At 41.7% G+C, this 16749-nt stretch overlaps 1 protein-coding gene across 1 annotated transcript in view; it reads left to right on the forward strand.

Annotated features, from left to right (window-relative positions):
* Positions 1-16749, forward strand: part of PLXNC1 (plexin C1) — a 94958-nt gene that overhangs the window by 23852 nt on the left and 54357 nt on the right. The window contains exons 6-9 of the mRNA XM_050934170.1: positions 2314-2473; positions 11249-11318; positions 12320-12419; positions 12536-12619. Coding sequence (XP_050790127.1) covers positions 2314-2473; positions 11249-11318; positions 12320-12419; positions 12536-12619 — 414 coding nt within the window. The remainder of the gene's footprint in view (positions 1-2313; positions 2474-11248; positions 11319-12319; positions 12420-12535; positions 12620-16749) is intronic.

Genomic DNA, 16749 nt, shown 5'->3' on the forward strand with positions numbered 1-16749 from the left:
ATTGATATCCCATGTGGGGAAACTGCAGTGCAGAGAGGTGAAGTGACTTGCTCAAGGTCACCAGCAGGCCAATGGTCAAACTGGGAATAGAGCCTAGGTCTCCTGAGTCCCAGCCCAGTGCTCTGTGCACTACAGAGTTATTTTAAAAATTCTATAGGAGTTCAAAAAGGGTCCTCCTGTTAGCAGAAAAAAAAGAATATGTACTGTGGAGTCTAGTTTTATATCTGAATACCAGTGCAGCTTTCGTTCCTGCTGTAGATCTCACTTTTAGAATTTTTTTTCTGGTGTTCAGTCTCAATAGTCTTAATTTCATCCCTTTATATTGATATATCCCCTGCACCCTCTTAAATAATTCTTCTATCGCCTCGTTGATCGCATCCTTTAAATCATTGTAGGCTGGTTTCATGTCCCCCAGCTTAGTTGTTTCTTTGCCAGCCTATTCATCTTTACCTCTGTTAATCTTTCCTCATGCATCAGTCACTCCAGCATCATGATTGTTTTTGCTTCTCTTTTCTATATTCCCTCCATTTCTGAGACATATTTCTGGCAGTAAGAAAAAGATTGAAATATGTTTGCTAAACACCACGAGGCCTAAAGCTGTTTATAGCTTATTCTGATGCAAGTGTCACTCTTAGTGCTCCTGCCACCATTACAAATGTCCCACCTGCAATCAGCACTACCACTATCACCTGATCAATTATTCTTGACTTGAGTGGGGTTGTCAAGGTTTTTTTCCCTCACTTTGAACTTTAGCGTCCAAAAAGTGGGAATCTGCATGGACCCTTCTAAGCTTAATTCCTAGCTTAGATCTGATAATGCTGCCAGCAGCCAAAATATAGTGTTTGGCACACTTTCTGTTCCCCCAAAACCTTCCCTGGGGAATCCAAGACCCAAACCCCTTGGGTCTTAAAACAAGGAGAAATAAACCATTCCCCCTCCTTTCCCCCTCCCAGACTTTCCCCTCTCTGGGTTACCCTGAGAGGCTACACTGATCCAAGCTCCTTAGATCTTAAAACAAAGAGGAATTAACCTTCCCCCCACTCCTTTCCCCCGCCCACCAATCCCTGGTGAGTTCAGACCCAATCCCCTTGGGTCTTAAACAAGGGGGAAAAAATCAATCAGGTTCTTAAAAAAGAAAACTTTTAATAAAAGAAAGAAAAGTAAAAATTATCTCTGTAAAATCAGGGTGTAAAATGCTTACAGGGTATTCAGATTCATATAGACTAGAGGGACTCCCCCCCCCAACCTGAGATTCAAAGTTACAGCAAACAGAGGTAAAAATCCTTCCAGCAAAATACACATTTACAAGTAAGAAAACAAACATAAGACTAATCTGCCTTTTCTAGCTAGTACTTACTATTTTGAAACATGAGAGACTGATTCAGAAAAATTGTAGAAAACCTGGGTGCACGTTTGGTCCCTCTTAGCCCCACGAGCGAACAACGAACAACACAAACAGCACAAAGACTTCCCTCCACCAAGATTTGAAAGTATCTTGTCCCTCGATTGGTCCTCTGGTCAGGTGTCAGCCAGGTTCACTGAGCTTCTTAACCCTTTACAGGTAAAAGAGACATTAACCCTTAACTATCTGTTTATGACAGGGGTAAACAATTCATAATGATTAATATATTGGGCAAACACAGCCCCTTTGTCCTTTGGAGAATTGTCCAGGAACAGACTGCATTTTGTACTAATTTGCTCACTATCTGAGCTTGTTTGGAGGTCTCTTGCAAACAAATTTCGGTTTATGGATTTGCTCATTATCTGTTCACCACAAGTATTGCTTTGAGTATTCATTTTTTGAGCTGTGTGGTTGACCACCCAATTTGTATGATATTCATTTTGTTTCTTGATTGCATGAGCTAACATTTATAAATTACTTTCAACCAATTTAGTACAAAACAGATTTTATATTGTAATTAAATGCATTTTGGATATAGACCCAAAAGTTAACTTTCCATGAACATTTATACAGACCTGAACAAATATTTGTGAAAAGGGAATATAAAGGAGCATAATACCGCCAAAGCAAAATTCAATTAAACAGTTGTCAAAATATTAAAAAATATTTTTTCTCCCTATTCACACACCTCTGATTTTAACAAATTCAGTAGTGCAGTAGCTCTCATCAACATCTTTGTTTGTATCCTTCCCTGCTTGGAATTCCCTTTGACAGGCCTCTGGTGAATCTGTCTGCTTCTGTCATGGTAGTTTTTCTCTGCACTTTATATAGTTTGAACTTGTGTGAAGACAGGAAGGCAATTTAATAAATATTGCAAGTAATCAATTGTATTTTTCCTTCTTTTTTTTTAGATTGTTGTGACTGCAGTTGGAGATGTTTCAGCAGTCTCCAAAGGACACTTTGTTTGTATTGTAAAAGATACAAAAACCAACCAAGTACTTTGTAAAAAGGAAGAGCCACAAATCATGAACTGTTCTTGCAATCTAAATAATGCAGCACTAATCAACAGGGGTATGTTTATTTAGCATCCACATGTTAAATACTTATTCATTATCCTTTATAACTGATTAAAACCAACAGTAAATACATACCCAGTGAGCATAAGATATAGATCAGTAGTCTGCAATCTTTTTACTCACAAGATCACTTTTTGAATTTAAGATCAACCGAGGATCTGCCCCGCTCCTTCCCCAAGGCCCCTCCCTGCTCACTCCATTCCTCCCATCCTCCGTCGCTCACTGTCCCCCACCCTCACTCACTTTCACTGGGCTGGGGCAGTGAGTTGGTGTGGGGGAGGAGGTGCAGGATCTGGGCTGGGGCCGAGGGGTTCAGAGTGTGGGAGTGGGCTCTGGACTGAGCCTTGGGCAGAGGGTTGGGATGCAGAAGTGAGGGGTGCAAGCTCTGGGCGGGAATTTGGGTGCAGGGACCTTATGGTCACACTGTAGCTAATTTCATAGAATCCATTGGACATTTCATGAGTTTTACTTTTTGTTAGTGTCATTGTGGATTATAGATCCAAAATCCTTCAGGGATTGTCACAAATCAGTGTAACATTCTCAACTGTGGGGTGTCCAGGCTGGAGTGGAGTGTCTGGGCTGGGGCAGGGGGTTGGGGTCCAGGCTGGAGTGCAGGCTCTGGGACGGAGTTTGGGTACACGAGGGGTAGGGTGACCAGATGAGAAATCCAAAATATCGAGACCACCGCATCCTTTTCAATTGTTACACTCACCTGTCTGAGTTTTCGGCGGCACTTCGGCAGAGGGGCCCTCAGTCACTGACGGTCTTCGGTGTCATTTCAGTGGCGGGTAATAAGCCTTGCTGCCAAAGAAGGAAGTACCCTCCGCGGAAATGTCACTGAGACCCAGACGTGACAGGTGAGTGTAACAATTGAAAAGGCGCTCCCCTGCCTGTCACCACCACCCAGAGCAACAAGAAAAACAAAACAAAAACCCACCTGAAACAAAATATCAGGACAACTGGCTTCCCGACCGTACTTTGGTCGGGACGCAGGACAAACTGCTTGATATCGGGACAGTCCCTATTTTATCAGAACATCTGGTCACCCTAACGAGGGGGCTCCAGGCTGGGGCAGGGGGTTGGGATGCAAGAGGGGGTGCAAGGTGCAGGCTCCAGCTGGGAGGCGCAAACCACAGGCAGCTCCGGGTCAGCTGCCTGCCTGCCTGCCTGCCTGCCGTGGCCCCACACCACTCCTGGAAGCAGCTTGGTGCTGTCACGTCTGTTCTCATGCCTCCATGCACTGCCTGCACGCACAAGCGCTCCCCCAGCAGGGCAGGGACAGTGCTGGGGGCAAGGAGGCAGCGCACAGAACTGCCTCAGACACACACATCCCTGGGGCCACAGAGATGTGCCAGCAGCCAGCTGCTTGGGACCACATGGGGCCAGGGAAGGCAGGCAGCCTGCATGAGCCCCGCTGCGCTGCCGGCTTTTAGCGGCCAAAGATCACGATCGACTGGCAGAGGCTCCAGGATCAACCAGTCGATCGCAATCGACCAGTTGGTGACCACTGATGTAGACCATACTTTGCATTAAGGTTTTTCATTTGAAAAACACTTGATTCTTATTTTGGCAAGTGATTTGAACATATTAGAGTGTGCTTGATCATTCAAGTTTTGTTCATATGTAACCCTCTACTGAAGATGTTATAGGTCCCCTTCTGAACCAATCTGCAGAGAATTTGAGTTGTTTCAGCTGGCATCTGGGAAGCCATATCTCTTTAGCTCAGCCAATACTAGTTTAATCTTTTAGCTCTGAAAGTGCTTGGTCTAGCCTCCGCTGTGTTGGCTAAGATAGCAGCTGTCACACATACATTCATGATTATAATGTTATACCTACTTTGGGCTCAATTCTGTCCTCAGTTACATGGTAAAACGCCTATTGATTTCAGTCTGAATTAGACTGAGGGGCAGGGTTGATTTTGTTTATACTGCAAAATATGCTGTTTAATACCTTCTCATACAGTCTCTTAACTTTTTTCTGGAAAATAGCTTTGTTTAGAAACTACTGGCAAGAGATGTTGAAAACTACTGTGAATTAGTGGTTAAGAATCAAATTCTGTTCTCATGTGGGAGACCAGAATTTGGCTTTTAATACAGTTGTACCAGTGTTAAATGAGAGAAAAATTTGGGTATGTATATCTGAATTATAGTTTAACGTTAGTCAACAGTGTTTTTACAATACATTGTTTATCAACTGTAGATAGAAAAACTTAGGGTTCAGTGGTGATTGGCTGAGTGATAATTGTAAAGATTAATTTATTTGATAAATTTTACCTCTTCATGTTTGTGAATTATAGACTCATATAGACTTTAGGGTCAGAAGGGACCAATAAGATCATCTAGTCTGACCTCCTGCACAAAGCAGGCCATAGAACCCTACCCATCCACTTCTATAACAAACCCCTAATCTATGTCCAAGTTATTGAAGTCTTCAAATTGTGGTTTGAAGACCTCAAGCTGCAGAGAATCCACCAGCAAGTGACCCATGCCCCACGCTGCAGAGGAAGGCGAAAAACCTCCAGGGCTTCTGCCAATCTGCCCCGGAGTAAAATTCCTTCCCGACCCCAAATATGGCGATCAGCTAAACCCTGAGCATGTGGGCAAGACTCACCAGCCAGCACTCAGGAAAGACTTCTCTGCAGTAACTCAGATCCCATCCCATCCAACATCCCATCACAGACCACTGGGCATACTTATCTGTTGATAATCAAAGATCAATTGCCAAAATTAAGCTATCCCATCATACCATCCCTTCCATAAACTTATCAAGCTTAGTCTTAAAGCCAGATATGTCTTTTGCCCCCACTACTCCCCTTGGAAGGCTGTTCCAGAACTTCACTCCTCTAATGGTTAGAAACCTTCGTCTAATTTCAAGTCTAAACTTCCTAGTGTCCAGTTTATACCCATTTGTTCTTGTGTCTACATTGGTACTAAGCTTAAATAATTCCTCTCCCTCCCTAATATTAATCCCTCTGATATATCTATAAAGAGCAAGCATATCCCCCCTCAGCCTTCTTTTGGCTATGCTAAACAAGCCAAGCTCTTTGAGTCTCCTTTCATAAGGCAGGTTTCCCATTCCTCAGATCATCCTAGTAGCCCGTCTCTGAACCTGTTCCAGTTTGAATTCATCCTTCTTAAACATGGGAGACCAGAACTGCACACAGTATTCTAGATGAGGTCTCACCAGTGCCTTGTATAACGGTACTAACAACTCCTTATCTTTGTTGGAAATACTTCGCCTGATACCTCCTAAAACTGCATTAGCTTTTTTAACGGCCATATCACATTGGCGGCTCATAGTCATCCTGTGATCAACCAATACTCCAAGGTCCTTCTCCTCTGTTGCTTCCAACTGATGTGTCCCCAATGTATATCTAAAATTCTTATTATTAATCCCTAAGTGCATGACCTTGCACTTTTCACTATTAAATTTCATCCTATTACTATTACTCCAGTTTACAAGGTCATCCAGATCTTCCTGTATGATATCCTGGTCCTTCTCTGTGTTAGCAATACCCCCCAGCTTTGTGTCATCCACAAACTTTATTAGCACATTCCCACTCTTTGTGCCAAGGTCAGTAATAAAAAGGTTAAATAAGATTGGTCCCAAAACCAATCCTTGAGGAACTCCACTAGTAACCTCCTTCCAGCCTGACAGTTCACCCTTCAGTATGACCCATTGGAGTCTCCCCTTTAACCAGTTCCTTATCCACCGTCCAATTTTCATATTGATCCCCATCTTTTCCAATTTAATTAATAGTTCCCCATGTGGAACCGTGTCAAATACCTTACTGAAATCGAGGTAAATTAAATCTACTGCATTTCCTTTGTCTAAATAATCTGTCACCTGCCTGCAAAAAGGCAGTGAACTGACTGTGAACAAATCTATTCTTGATTTCATTCATTATTCAGAGTTATTCACTGCATCATTCTTCAGTAGTTCTCAGTCCATGGCTTTGTTCATGAGCAGTTAGTTGTGAGTATTAAAAATCTGAATTATTCTGTTTGGACAGATAGGTCATGTGGTATGTTTCCTGACTTGGATGAGTGTAAGTCTTAGAATCAGGTTGTGAATTATTATAATCTTGGAATTCACTTTCTGGAATTCAGGATTCAGTCCCAAAGTAGCTTAGGCCACGTCTACACTACAGCATAAAATCGAAATTATTAAAACCGGTTTTATAAAACTGGTTTTATAAAATCGATTTTACGCGTCCACACTAGGGCACATTAATTCAGTGGTGTGCATCCATGGTCCTGGGCTACCATCAATTTCCGGAGCGGTGCACTCTGGGTAGCTCAGTAAAAGAATGAGACCAATAACTTCGATTTCCGTCCACACTAACCCTAAATCGATACAGTAATATCGATTTTAGGGTTACTCCTCTCGTTGGGGAGGAGTACAGAAATCTATTTTAAGAGCCCTTAAAATCGATTTAAAGTGCCTTGTAGTGTGGACAGGTACAGCGTTAAATCAATTTAACGCTGTTTAAATCGATTTAACGCTGTAGTGTGGACCAGGCCTTAGAAGGTAATCCATGACACCAATTTCTGTTCAGTTAGTAACATAATCTTTTTTCCATGTGCATTGCTTCATGGATCTGTGTGGATGTATATAGATCTTTTAAAGATCTGTTTTACAATTTTTCTTTAGTCCACTAGAAATTGCTGGTGCCAAAGCAGAAAAGAGAGCTCTAAAACAAATGACAGGCAAGGATGCAATCATATTAGTGAACACAAAAATAAAACATCTTTAAAATGTACTGAGAGTTTGATAAAAAACAGTGGGATAAGGAAATTTAACGTAGACGCTAAAACTCTAGCATTAACCTTTTCTCCTTTCCTAAGTATTGTCGACCAAAAGATATGTAACAGTATGCATAGATCTGATCCTCTTTTAATACTCCCATGTAAAGGGATAAATGAAACATCAGTTTTAATTTCTGAACAGTCTTGATTTTATTGTAGACCCCAAACCTGCAAAGAGCTCTGCACAGATGGAGTCTTGTTCCCACTGGGAGCTACTTGCAGTGTCGAGGTCTTAAGATCTCATCCTACAGTCTTTGCTCAGGCTAAACTCCCACCGGAGTCACAGGCTTCACAGTCCGAGCTGTTACTTAAATGTATTTCTGTTTGTGTTGACATCTTTTTCTAATATTGATTGTTAAAAACAAAGGGAAAAGCTATTGTCATAAGAGCGTGACAGCTGGGGTAATAGAGGATGACTCCAGGGCATTAAGCTGTCTGTTGTAAATACATATTAATGTCCTTTTAAAAATGCAAATAGTGTCATAAATACATTAGGAACTTTTATAATGCCTATTATTGACTCACTCCCATGAGCCACGTTAGCACAGTTGTAGAATTTGTCACTTCCCCCCTCTTTTTTTATGGGGGAAGGGTCTGTTGCTTATAATGTGTTTGTACAATACCTAGCACAAATGGGGCCCTGAACTAAACTAGAGCTTCTAGGTGCTACTGTCATTTTACTACAGTTATGACTCCTGCTATACATCAGTTACTAATAGAACCATGGGTATAGCAAGTATGTTGAAAAGTACACGCTATCTAATATTGAGTTGCCCTCACCCTGTGAGAAAGGGCCTTTGCAAGATTCCTGTGATTTTCTCACCAGGGAAAATGCTTTGAAAACAGCTACTGCTCAGTACAATCTGATGCATTCTTCTTCGGCTCAGTCTAGCTCATACTGAAATCAACAGCCATTTTTCCGCTAACAACTTGATCAGCCAAGGATAAGAGTAATTTGTTTTAGTATTTAAAGAAGGCATAAACTCCACCAGAAGCAGCAAAATATCTTTCCTTTGCTCATTCTCTCTCCCCTCCCCCCATTCAAGCACTTATTAATAAATGGTGAATTATGACCAATTAAGTCTCTGATCATGCAGTGACTTAGGTGCGTGGTTAACTTTATGCGCTATGGACCAGATTTTTAAAGGTTTTTACGTGCCTAAAGATGCAGATATGCCATAGCGTGAATTTTCAAATCCTGCTAGGTGCCTATCTGCATCTTTAGATAACTAAAATACCTTTACAAATTTGGCGTTCTGGCCCCATTGTGGCAAAGTACTTAACCCTATGAGTAGTCCCAAAGTCAGTGTTCATCCCAGGGTTGACCGTGACCACTTAACACATAGGTGGGTAAGTGTAACTTGAGCTTGGGCAGTTATTTGTTCTGCATGCATGTGCATGCAGGCACATGCACACACACTCACAAAAATATCAGGGACCATTGCAAAGCACACATCATAGCTTAAGTGGCAAATGCCTGGCTATACTTTTGAGTGTGGGATTCAGCTTATGAGAGAGGGTTAGGGTTTGGGTTAGGGTTATTCTTATTCTTTCATTCCATAGCTGCCAATGAATTGTTGTTATAGTAATTACTGGCTGAAATAATAGCAAACCATATTTTATAGTCATAAAATATTTAAACAGGATAAAAAATGCTACTGTGTAGATAGCACAATTTGTAGAAGAGTTTGAGACAGAAGGAGAAGGAAGTATTGTTTGTGAAGAGAAGCAACTGTCTAGTGGTTAAAGCACAAGCCTGGAAGTTGGGAAATTCAGGTTTTGGCACAGACGTGTTATGTAATCCTGGGGACGTCACTTAATTTGCAGCTTGCAAGGGATTTGAAGGGCAACAAGAAGGATTTCTTCAGGTATGTTAGGAGCAAGAAGAAAGTCAAGGAAAGTGTGGGCCCCTTACTGAATGAGGGAGGCAGTCTAGTGACAGAGGAAGTGGAAAAAGCCAATGTACTCAATGCTTTTTTTGCCTCTGTCTTCACAAACAAGGTGAGCTCCCAGACTACTGCACTGGACAGCACAGTATGGGGAGGAGGTGACCAGCCCTCTGTGAAGAAAGAAGTGTTTCAGGGCTATTTAGAAAAACTGGATGAGCACAAGTCCATGGGGCCGGATGTGCTGCATCTGAGGGTGCTAAAGGAGTTGGCAGATGTGATTGCAGAGCCATGGGCCATTATCTTTGAAAAACTCATGGCGAATGGGGGAGGTCCCGGATGACTGGAAAAAGGCTAATGTAGTGCCCACCTTTAAAAAAGGGAAGAAGAAGGATCCGGGGAACTAAAGGCCAGTCAGCCTCACCTCAGTCCCTGGAAAAATCTTGCAGCAGGTCCTCAAAGAATCAGTTCTGAAGCACTTAGAGGAGAGGAAAGTGATCAGGAACAGTCAGCATGGATTCATGAAGGGCAAGTCATGTCTGACTAACCTAATTGCCTTCTATGAGGAGATAACTGGCTCTGTGGATGAGGGGAAAGCAGTGGATGTGATATTCCTTGACTTTAGCAAAGCTTTTGATACGGTCTCCCACAGTATTCTTGCCAGCAAGTTAAAGAAGTATAGGCTGGATGAATGGACTACAAGGTGATAGAAAGCTGGCTAGATCATTGGGCTCAGTGGGTAGTGATCAATGGCTCCATGTCTAGTTGGCAGCCAGTATCAAGCAGAGTGCCCCAAGGGTCGGTCCTGGGGCCGGTTTTATTCAATATCTTCATTAATTATCTGGAGGATGGCGTGGACAGCATGCTCAGCAAGTTTGCAGATGACACTAAACTGGGAGGAGTGGTAGATGCGCTGGAGGGTAGGGATAGGATACAGAGGGACCTAGACAAATCAGAGGATTGGGCCAAAAATAATCTGATGAGGTTCAACAAATAGAAGTGCAGAGTCCTGCACTTAGGACGGAAGAATCCCATGCACTGCTACAGACTAGGGACCGAATGGCTAGGAAGCAGTTCTGCAGAGAAGGACCTAGGGGTTACAGTGGACGAGAAGCTGGATATGAGTCAACTGTGTGCCCATGTTGCCAAGAAAGCTAATGGTATTTTGGGCTGTATAAGTAGGGGCATTGCCAGCAGATTGAGGGGTTCTCCTCTATTTGACATTGGTGAGGCCTCATCTGGAGTACTGTTTTGGGCCCCACACTAGAAGAAGGATATGGAAAAATTGGAAAGAATCCAGCAGAGGGCAACAAAAATGATTAGGGGGCTAGAGCACATGACTTATGAGGAGAGGCTGAGGGAACTGGGATTGTTTAGTCTGCAGAAGAGAAGAATGGGGGGGATTTGATAGCTGCTTTCAACTACCTGAAAAGGGGTTCCAAAGAGGATGGATCTAGACTGTTCTCAGTGGTACCAAATGACAGAACAAGGAGTAATGGTCTCAAGTTGCAGTGGGGGAGGTTTAGGTTGGATATTAGGAAAAACTTTTTCATTGGGAGAGTGGTGAAGCACTGGAATGGATTACCAAGGGAGGTGGTGGAATCTTCTTCCTTCGAGGTTTTTAAGGTCAGGCTTGACAAAGCTCTGGCTGGGATGATTTAGTTGGCGATTGGTCCTGCTTTGAGCAGGGGGTTGGACTAGATGACTTCCTGAGGTCCCTCCAAGCATGATATTCTATGATTCTATGAATTCCTCTGTGGGGGAGTTTCTCTTAGCATGAAGATAATATTACTTTCCTACCTCACAGGGGTGATGCCAAGCTTAAATCATAAAAGTGTGTAAAGTGTTTTGAGAATTTTGGATGGAAGTTGCTGTAGAAAGACAAAATGTTGTTTTTGTTCTTGTTATATAAAGCAAAAGTGTTAATGTGAGGGAAGAGGGAGAGAGAGAGCACAAACATACCGACCAGGATGCAGCTTGATGTATGTTGGCTGCTAAGATTAAGTCAATGTATATTCAGTTATTTCTTGTAGCATGGTAACCAACATATATCTAATACAGGTAACTTTTTTCCAGATATTTCAGCTGTTGAAGTGACACTCATTGCTGATTCTTGGAATTTGTCAGAAACATTTCAGTTGAAAAAGTAAGAGTTTGTTTTCTAAATATGTCACTAAGGGCTGTGTATCTGAGGTGTGTGCATGTTATTTTTTTAAGTATTTAAAAAGGGGGATGCACTTCACCAGAGGCCGAGAAATCTCTTTTCCTGGCCTATATCCTCTCCTCTTTTTTGTGGCTATATAAAGCTGCTTTCCTGTGGTGCCTGTTTTAAAATCAAATGATAAAAAGAGATATTTCTTATAAGCCTCTGGCAGCTACAGGAGGGTTGTTATAACAATGGTATCTCCCACTGAAATAATAAAGGCTGTAACCTGGTATCAGTGGACATTTTATGTGTGTAAGGGCTGAGGGCCATGTTGTACCCTCCCATGGTCTAACCTGGATGAATGGATACAGAAGACCCAGAAAAGTATGTGAAGTTCATCTTAAGGTGTTTTCTCCTATTAAAGCAGTGATGCCATTTGTTGTGATGTTAACAGCAGAAAGTAACACCTATTGAAATAGTAGTAATATTGAAACCCAAGGAGCAGTTATATCTACACATCCATTCTTTCGCACCATATTCTGGGCTTATTTTGAACTGAAAACTCTTACTGAGAGCAGTGGGAGTTACTCATACAGGATGTGGGTAGATTATGAACAAGATTATATATATAACAGGGTTGCCTGCGATAGCAGGGGACTGGATTTAATAATCCAAGGAGGTCCCTTCCAGTTCTATATCCTGTGTTTCTATAGCCCTTAATCAACACTTTTCCTTTTCTGACTGTAATAAACACTGAGATAGGGAAGAGTTGCAGGGAGCCTCTCTTCTTTCTCCTTGGTGGGTAGAACACTGGACCTACTGAAGATTATAACACAGATAAGTGTTTTGCTCATTTTAATATAGTTTGAAGATTTACAGTGTTGTTCTGTTAGGTTTGTACTTTTTGCATAACTTGAAATTTCATGTTCACAAATGTATTTCTTAATATATTTGCTTAATCCCTGTATTTGATGCAAACTATCTGTTTTATGTATTGCCAGTTGCTCAAGATGTATCAGCACTGGTGTTTGTGCCTTCTGTGAAATAAAGCATATCTCTCCCTTTGTTGCCTGCAAGCCCGATGATTCTGGGCAAGTTCAGGTAAAATTCTTTGGGATTTATAGAACTTAACATTTTCGGTGGTGCCTTTTTTATTATTTAAGTAAATGTATGTTTCCTATTCATTTTGATGTAACAGACTGTTTGGAATTTTTCAGGATGATTGTCAGCCGATTGACAAACAAGGGGATGTGCCAGCCACTACTGCTTCCCAAATGAAAGCTACAACACAGATGTCAGAGGTTAGCTAACATTTTTAGATAGATGTAAATGATGCACAAATTGATCAGGGGAAATGCTCATTTAAAGGATGGAAGGTTGGAAGGAAGGCAAGGGTAATTATAAGAGAATTAATTGGTATATAATTATTGCACAAGCTTATTATTATTATTATTATTATTATTATTATTATTATTACTTATAATAAATAGCGCTTAGTGGCACAAACTAGGATTCGGGCTCCACTCTGCTAGGTGTTGTACATATACATAGAAAGAGATAGTACTTCCCTCAAACACCACACAAAGTACATAGGCAAAGGGTGGGTAGGAAGTATTAGCAGCCCTACTTTACAGATGGAGAATGAGGCAAAGAGAGATTAAATGACTTGTGCAAAGTCACACGAGGATTCTGTGGCAGAACCAGAAACTGAACTCAGATCTCCAATGTCCTAAGTGCCTTAACCACAAGACCATTCTCGCTTTCTTGATGGTTCCAAACATTCTTAAATGTTTGATAAAATTAAATAAACAGAATCAGTTGGTGCTGCTCAGCTTAGCCATCAGTGGTTTGCTAATTTGCTGTAGGAGTCAGAAGAGAAGTAGGTATTGAAGAGGAGTTTGATTGATGGATAATAGGTACAGTAACTCCCCTTTTAACATCCTCTCACTTAATGTTGTTTTGATCTTATGTCCCTGCTCAATTACAGTTATAATGTCTACTATGGTTTCCTATATGTATTACAAATTAGGCACTCTAGTTAAATATACATTTCTTTGTTTTAAGGTTTTAGTAAGTAAGAGACAGGATGTTGTATCTATATTAAGGAGATTAGAGGAATGTTGAGGGCCTGAAGCCCCAATGTAAATTGTTTTAGTTATAAGATTTAGCAAGGCTTGATTTACAATGTATTCTGCTGAATATACAATACCGCTGTCTGTATACCTTTGAAGGTTTCTGTAAGAGATTGTTTGTGTGAATGAGTAATGCATGCATCAGGAAAAGATAAGGTGTGAAAGCCATCACGAATGTCCACATGGTCAAGAAAAAGTGAGAGACTTGGAAAAGACCAGGAGACAATCAGAAAACGTCCATTGTATTCAATGCTAAACAAGTTAGCAGCATTGACGACCTCAGAGGTGAGGCAGGCACCCCCCTCTCTCCCTGAAGGCGAGACAACAAATAGGCAATAACATGGGAAGCCTGACAATAACCATCAAATGATAACACCACTTAAGGACTAATGATTACAGAATGACATTGCAAAATGCATGGACTCAAATGGGAATTTACAACTATAAAGCTGGAGTGTTTTGCCATAGAACTCTAGGTTCAGTCCTGCAAAGCCTAGGAGCATCAGATCGTGACCGACAAGAGCCCAGCTCCTCATTCATGCTCAATCTAACTGGCCATTAGATAGACTCGAGCTACAACAGACTGGTAACTATAAACATCAACTAGCAGGACTCTGTGTGTGTGTGACTGAAAAGCATATGCTAACTGTTGTATTCTCAATAAATGCTACGTATTTGCCTTCTCCTGAAAAGATCCCATGTGCTTTGTATAAGCATAACAGCAAGCTCCCTCTCTTTGTGAATCTTGCTTAAGTATTTATACTGTACTCATCAGTGTGATAGCTGAGCAGATTACAAAGAGTTTAAAAATATCACTCTGTTTCTTTCCTGTTTTCCTCCTTGTTGTTGCTGGGGGCAGGTCTACGCTACCTGCGAGATTGGCGGGTAACGATCATACCCGCCAATCATCAGGGGTCGATTTATCGTGTCTAGACTAGACACGATAAATCGATCACTGAGCGCTCTCCAGTTGACTCCAGTACTCCACCTCTGGAAGAGGCACAAGCGGAGTCAATGAGGGAGCGGCAGCAGTCGACTCAGCACTGTGAAGACGCTGCAGTAAGTCGACCTAAATACTTCGACTTCAGCTACGCTATTCTCGTAGCTGAAATTGTATATCTGAGGTCAATTGCCCCTAGTGTAGACCAGGGCTGGGAGTCTCTCATTCAGCTGAGTTGAAGAAATGAGTTTTGCCTGTGCAAGTGGGGAAATTAGCTGTGGTGTTCTGATGCAGAAGTGAGTGATCTAGACATGGGGCTGGTTGCTGACACATCTGTGTCTCCCACATTCATGAGATCATAGTTTCATTATTCCAGAGAAACTCAAGGTGTTGTGGGTAGCCAGGGGTCATTTAGAGAAGCAGTCACCCAAGTAGCTTGGGTCAGCACTGTTCAGAGCTCTGAATATCAGCACTAAATCTTTTAATTTGATTCTGTGTTCAGTGAGGAAGTTAATTCCATTTAGCCCAGGAAAAGCATTATTTTGCAATGAAACTTTAAGCACCCTTCTGTTTGATTATTTCTACTTTTTAATAAGAAATCAATTACATTTTAAGTATCCTGCATGCCTTTAATATGAGCTCCTTTTCCCTGCTGAACTTGCACCCTCCTTTCTTATATGTCAGCAGTAAAATGAAACTTAGAACAATCCTACTTTCTAATGGGGCTTGTTACTCAGTTTTGTGAATGTCCTTTTATGCTGCTCTGGCAATGTAAAGGGATCTCAGTGGGGTGGAAATGGCTTACTGAGACTGTTCCCTTGAAGAGGACCTCCTGAGCCAGTTTAGAGCTGGCATAAGAATTTTACACTAGCTCTCCTCCTACTTCCAGGTGTAGAGCATTGGTTGTTGGCATGATGTGGGTATAGCCAGCATCTACTGCTCTGTAATTATTCTCTGCTTCCCAGGGATCATAGGGGGTCCAGGTATTCAGGGTGTAAATTAAAGCATCCCTGAAGCTGCTCTAACTTACTTCAGAGGTCAGATAGGCCTGTGCCAAAGATCCTGAATATGGGAAGCGCCGTAGCTTAAAGCATCAGAGTTCCCCACTATCCTCTGGTCATGCACAAATTGCAGGAACAGAGTAATGGAGAATCAGGCCCTGCATTATATTTTAAGTTGAAAGTCGCTGTTTAAAAGATAACTATTCTAAGTGCTTTAAAAATCCACATGCTGACTTGGATTGTCTTGAAATTTGTTGTGCTTCATGGAACTGTGGGTGGAGTTACTAGTTCAAACTTGGGGTCATTTCAGCAAAGCGTTCCTGATTTACAGCACTCCTAAAAATTATGTGTTTTCAAAATCACCTGGTTCTTATGTTAATTGCACACTCCAGGCACTCAAGCTGTGACTCTAATCCTTTGCACACTAATCTGAGCCACTCAAGATTTATCTCTGCTAGGGCACAGTACTCACTGTCCCTTCAGAGAAGCAGTATTTCAAAAGTGGTTGAGGGTTAAGTTTAGAACTCCAGGACAGCTCAAACCTTTTGCCCTGAGACCAAAGTTTATGCTTAAGAGCTGATATTTTGAAGTGCTCTAAAATCCCCATTCAGACTCTGATTATACTTTAGAAGTATAGTAAAGGAAATTAGCATTTGTTGAACAGAGAGAAGATGAAAGGCTGTAGTAAGCAGTTGGGGTAATGTGATCATGCTCTTCAGCTGTTTCCTGAATAATGGGACTGAGTGTGATCAGAGGAAAGCAAGTTGCTGGGTCATTGGGTCAAGGGGTTTCTGATACATAGTTCCCTAACATGAGCTGCTCATAACATTTTCAGATTTATATATGAAAATATTATGAGCAGCTCATGTTAGGGAACTATGTATCAGAAACCCCTTGACCTATATATATATAATATTTTTATGCAGAGCTAGGGAATACAGGGGATTAGAGCCGTGCAGGGGGAGGGTTCTATATTTTTGCTAACCTTTTTCCCTTAGGGCTGTGCTCTGGCTCAGCTACTCAGTGGCCATGCCACCCATAGATGACAACCTATATTAATATAAGGAGTTATCCAGATACTGTGGTTAAAGAGCCAGTCCAATAACCAGAGCTTTGATGAAAAACTGGGTTTCTAGAAATATCATTTTTCTACATATACTTGATGAATAAGAGGTCATCTTCAAAAGGGCTGTTGCCTTCTGGGAGCTCAGAAGCACTGACAGACCAGAGTCATAATGGAGGAAAGTTGGGTACCTTCCACTCCAGTGACATACTTGGAGGGGAAGGGAAGTGGAGCCATCGGTGACCTCCCCCACTCCCACCCCCTGCCCTACAACAATCCCCATCCCTCAAAAATT

This window comes from Gopherus flavomarginatus, chromosome 1 (assembly GCF_025201925.1).
Source record: "Gopherus flavomarginatus isolate rGopFla2 chromosome 1, rGopFla2.mat.asm, whole genome shotgun sequence".
Taxonomy (NCBI): Eukaryota; Metazoa; Chordata; order Testudines; family Testudinidae; genus Gopherus; species Gopherus flavomarginatus.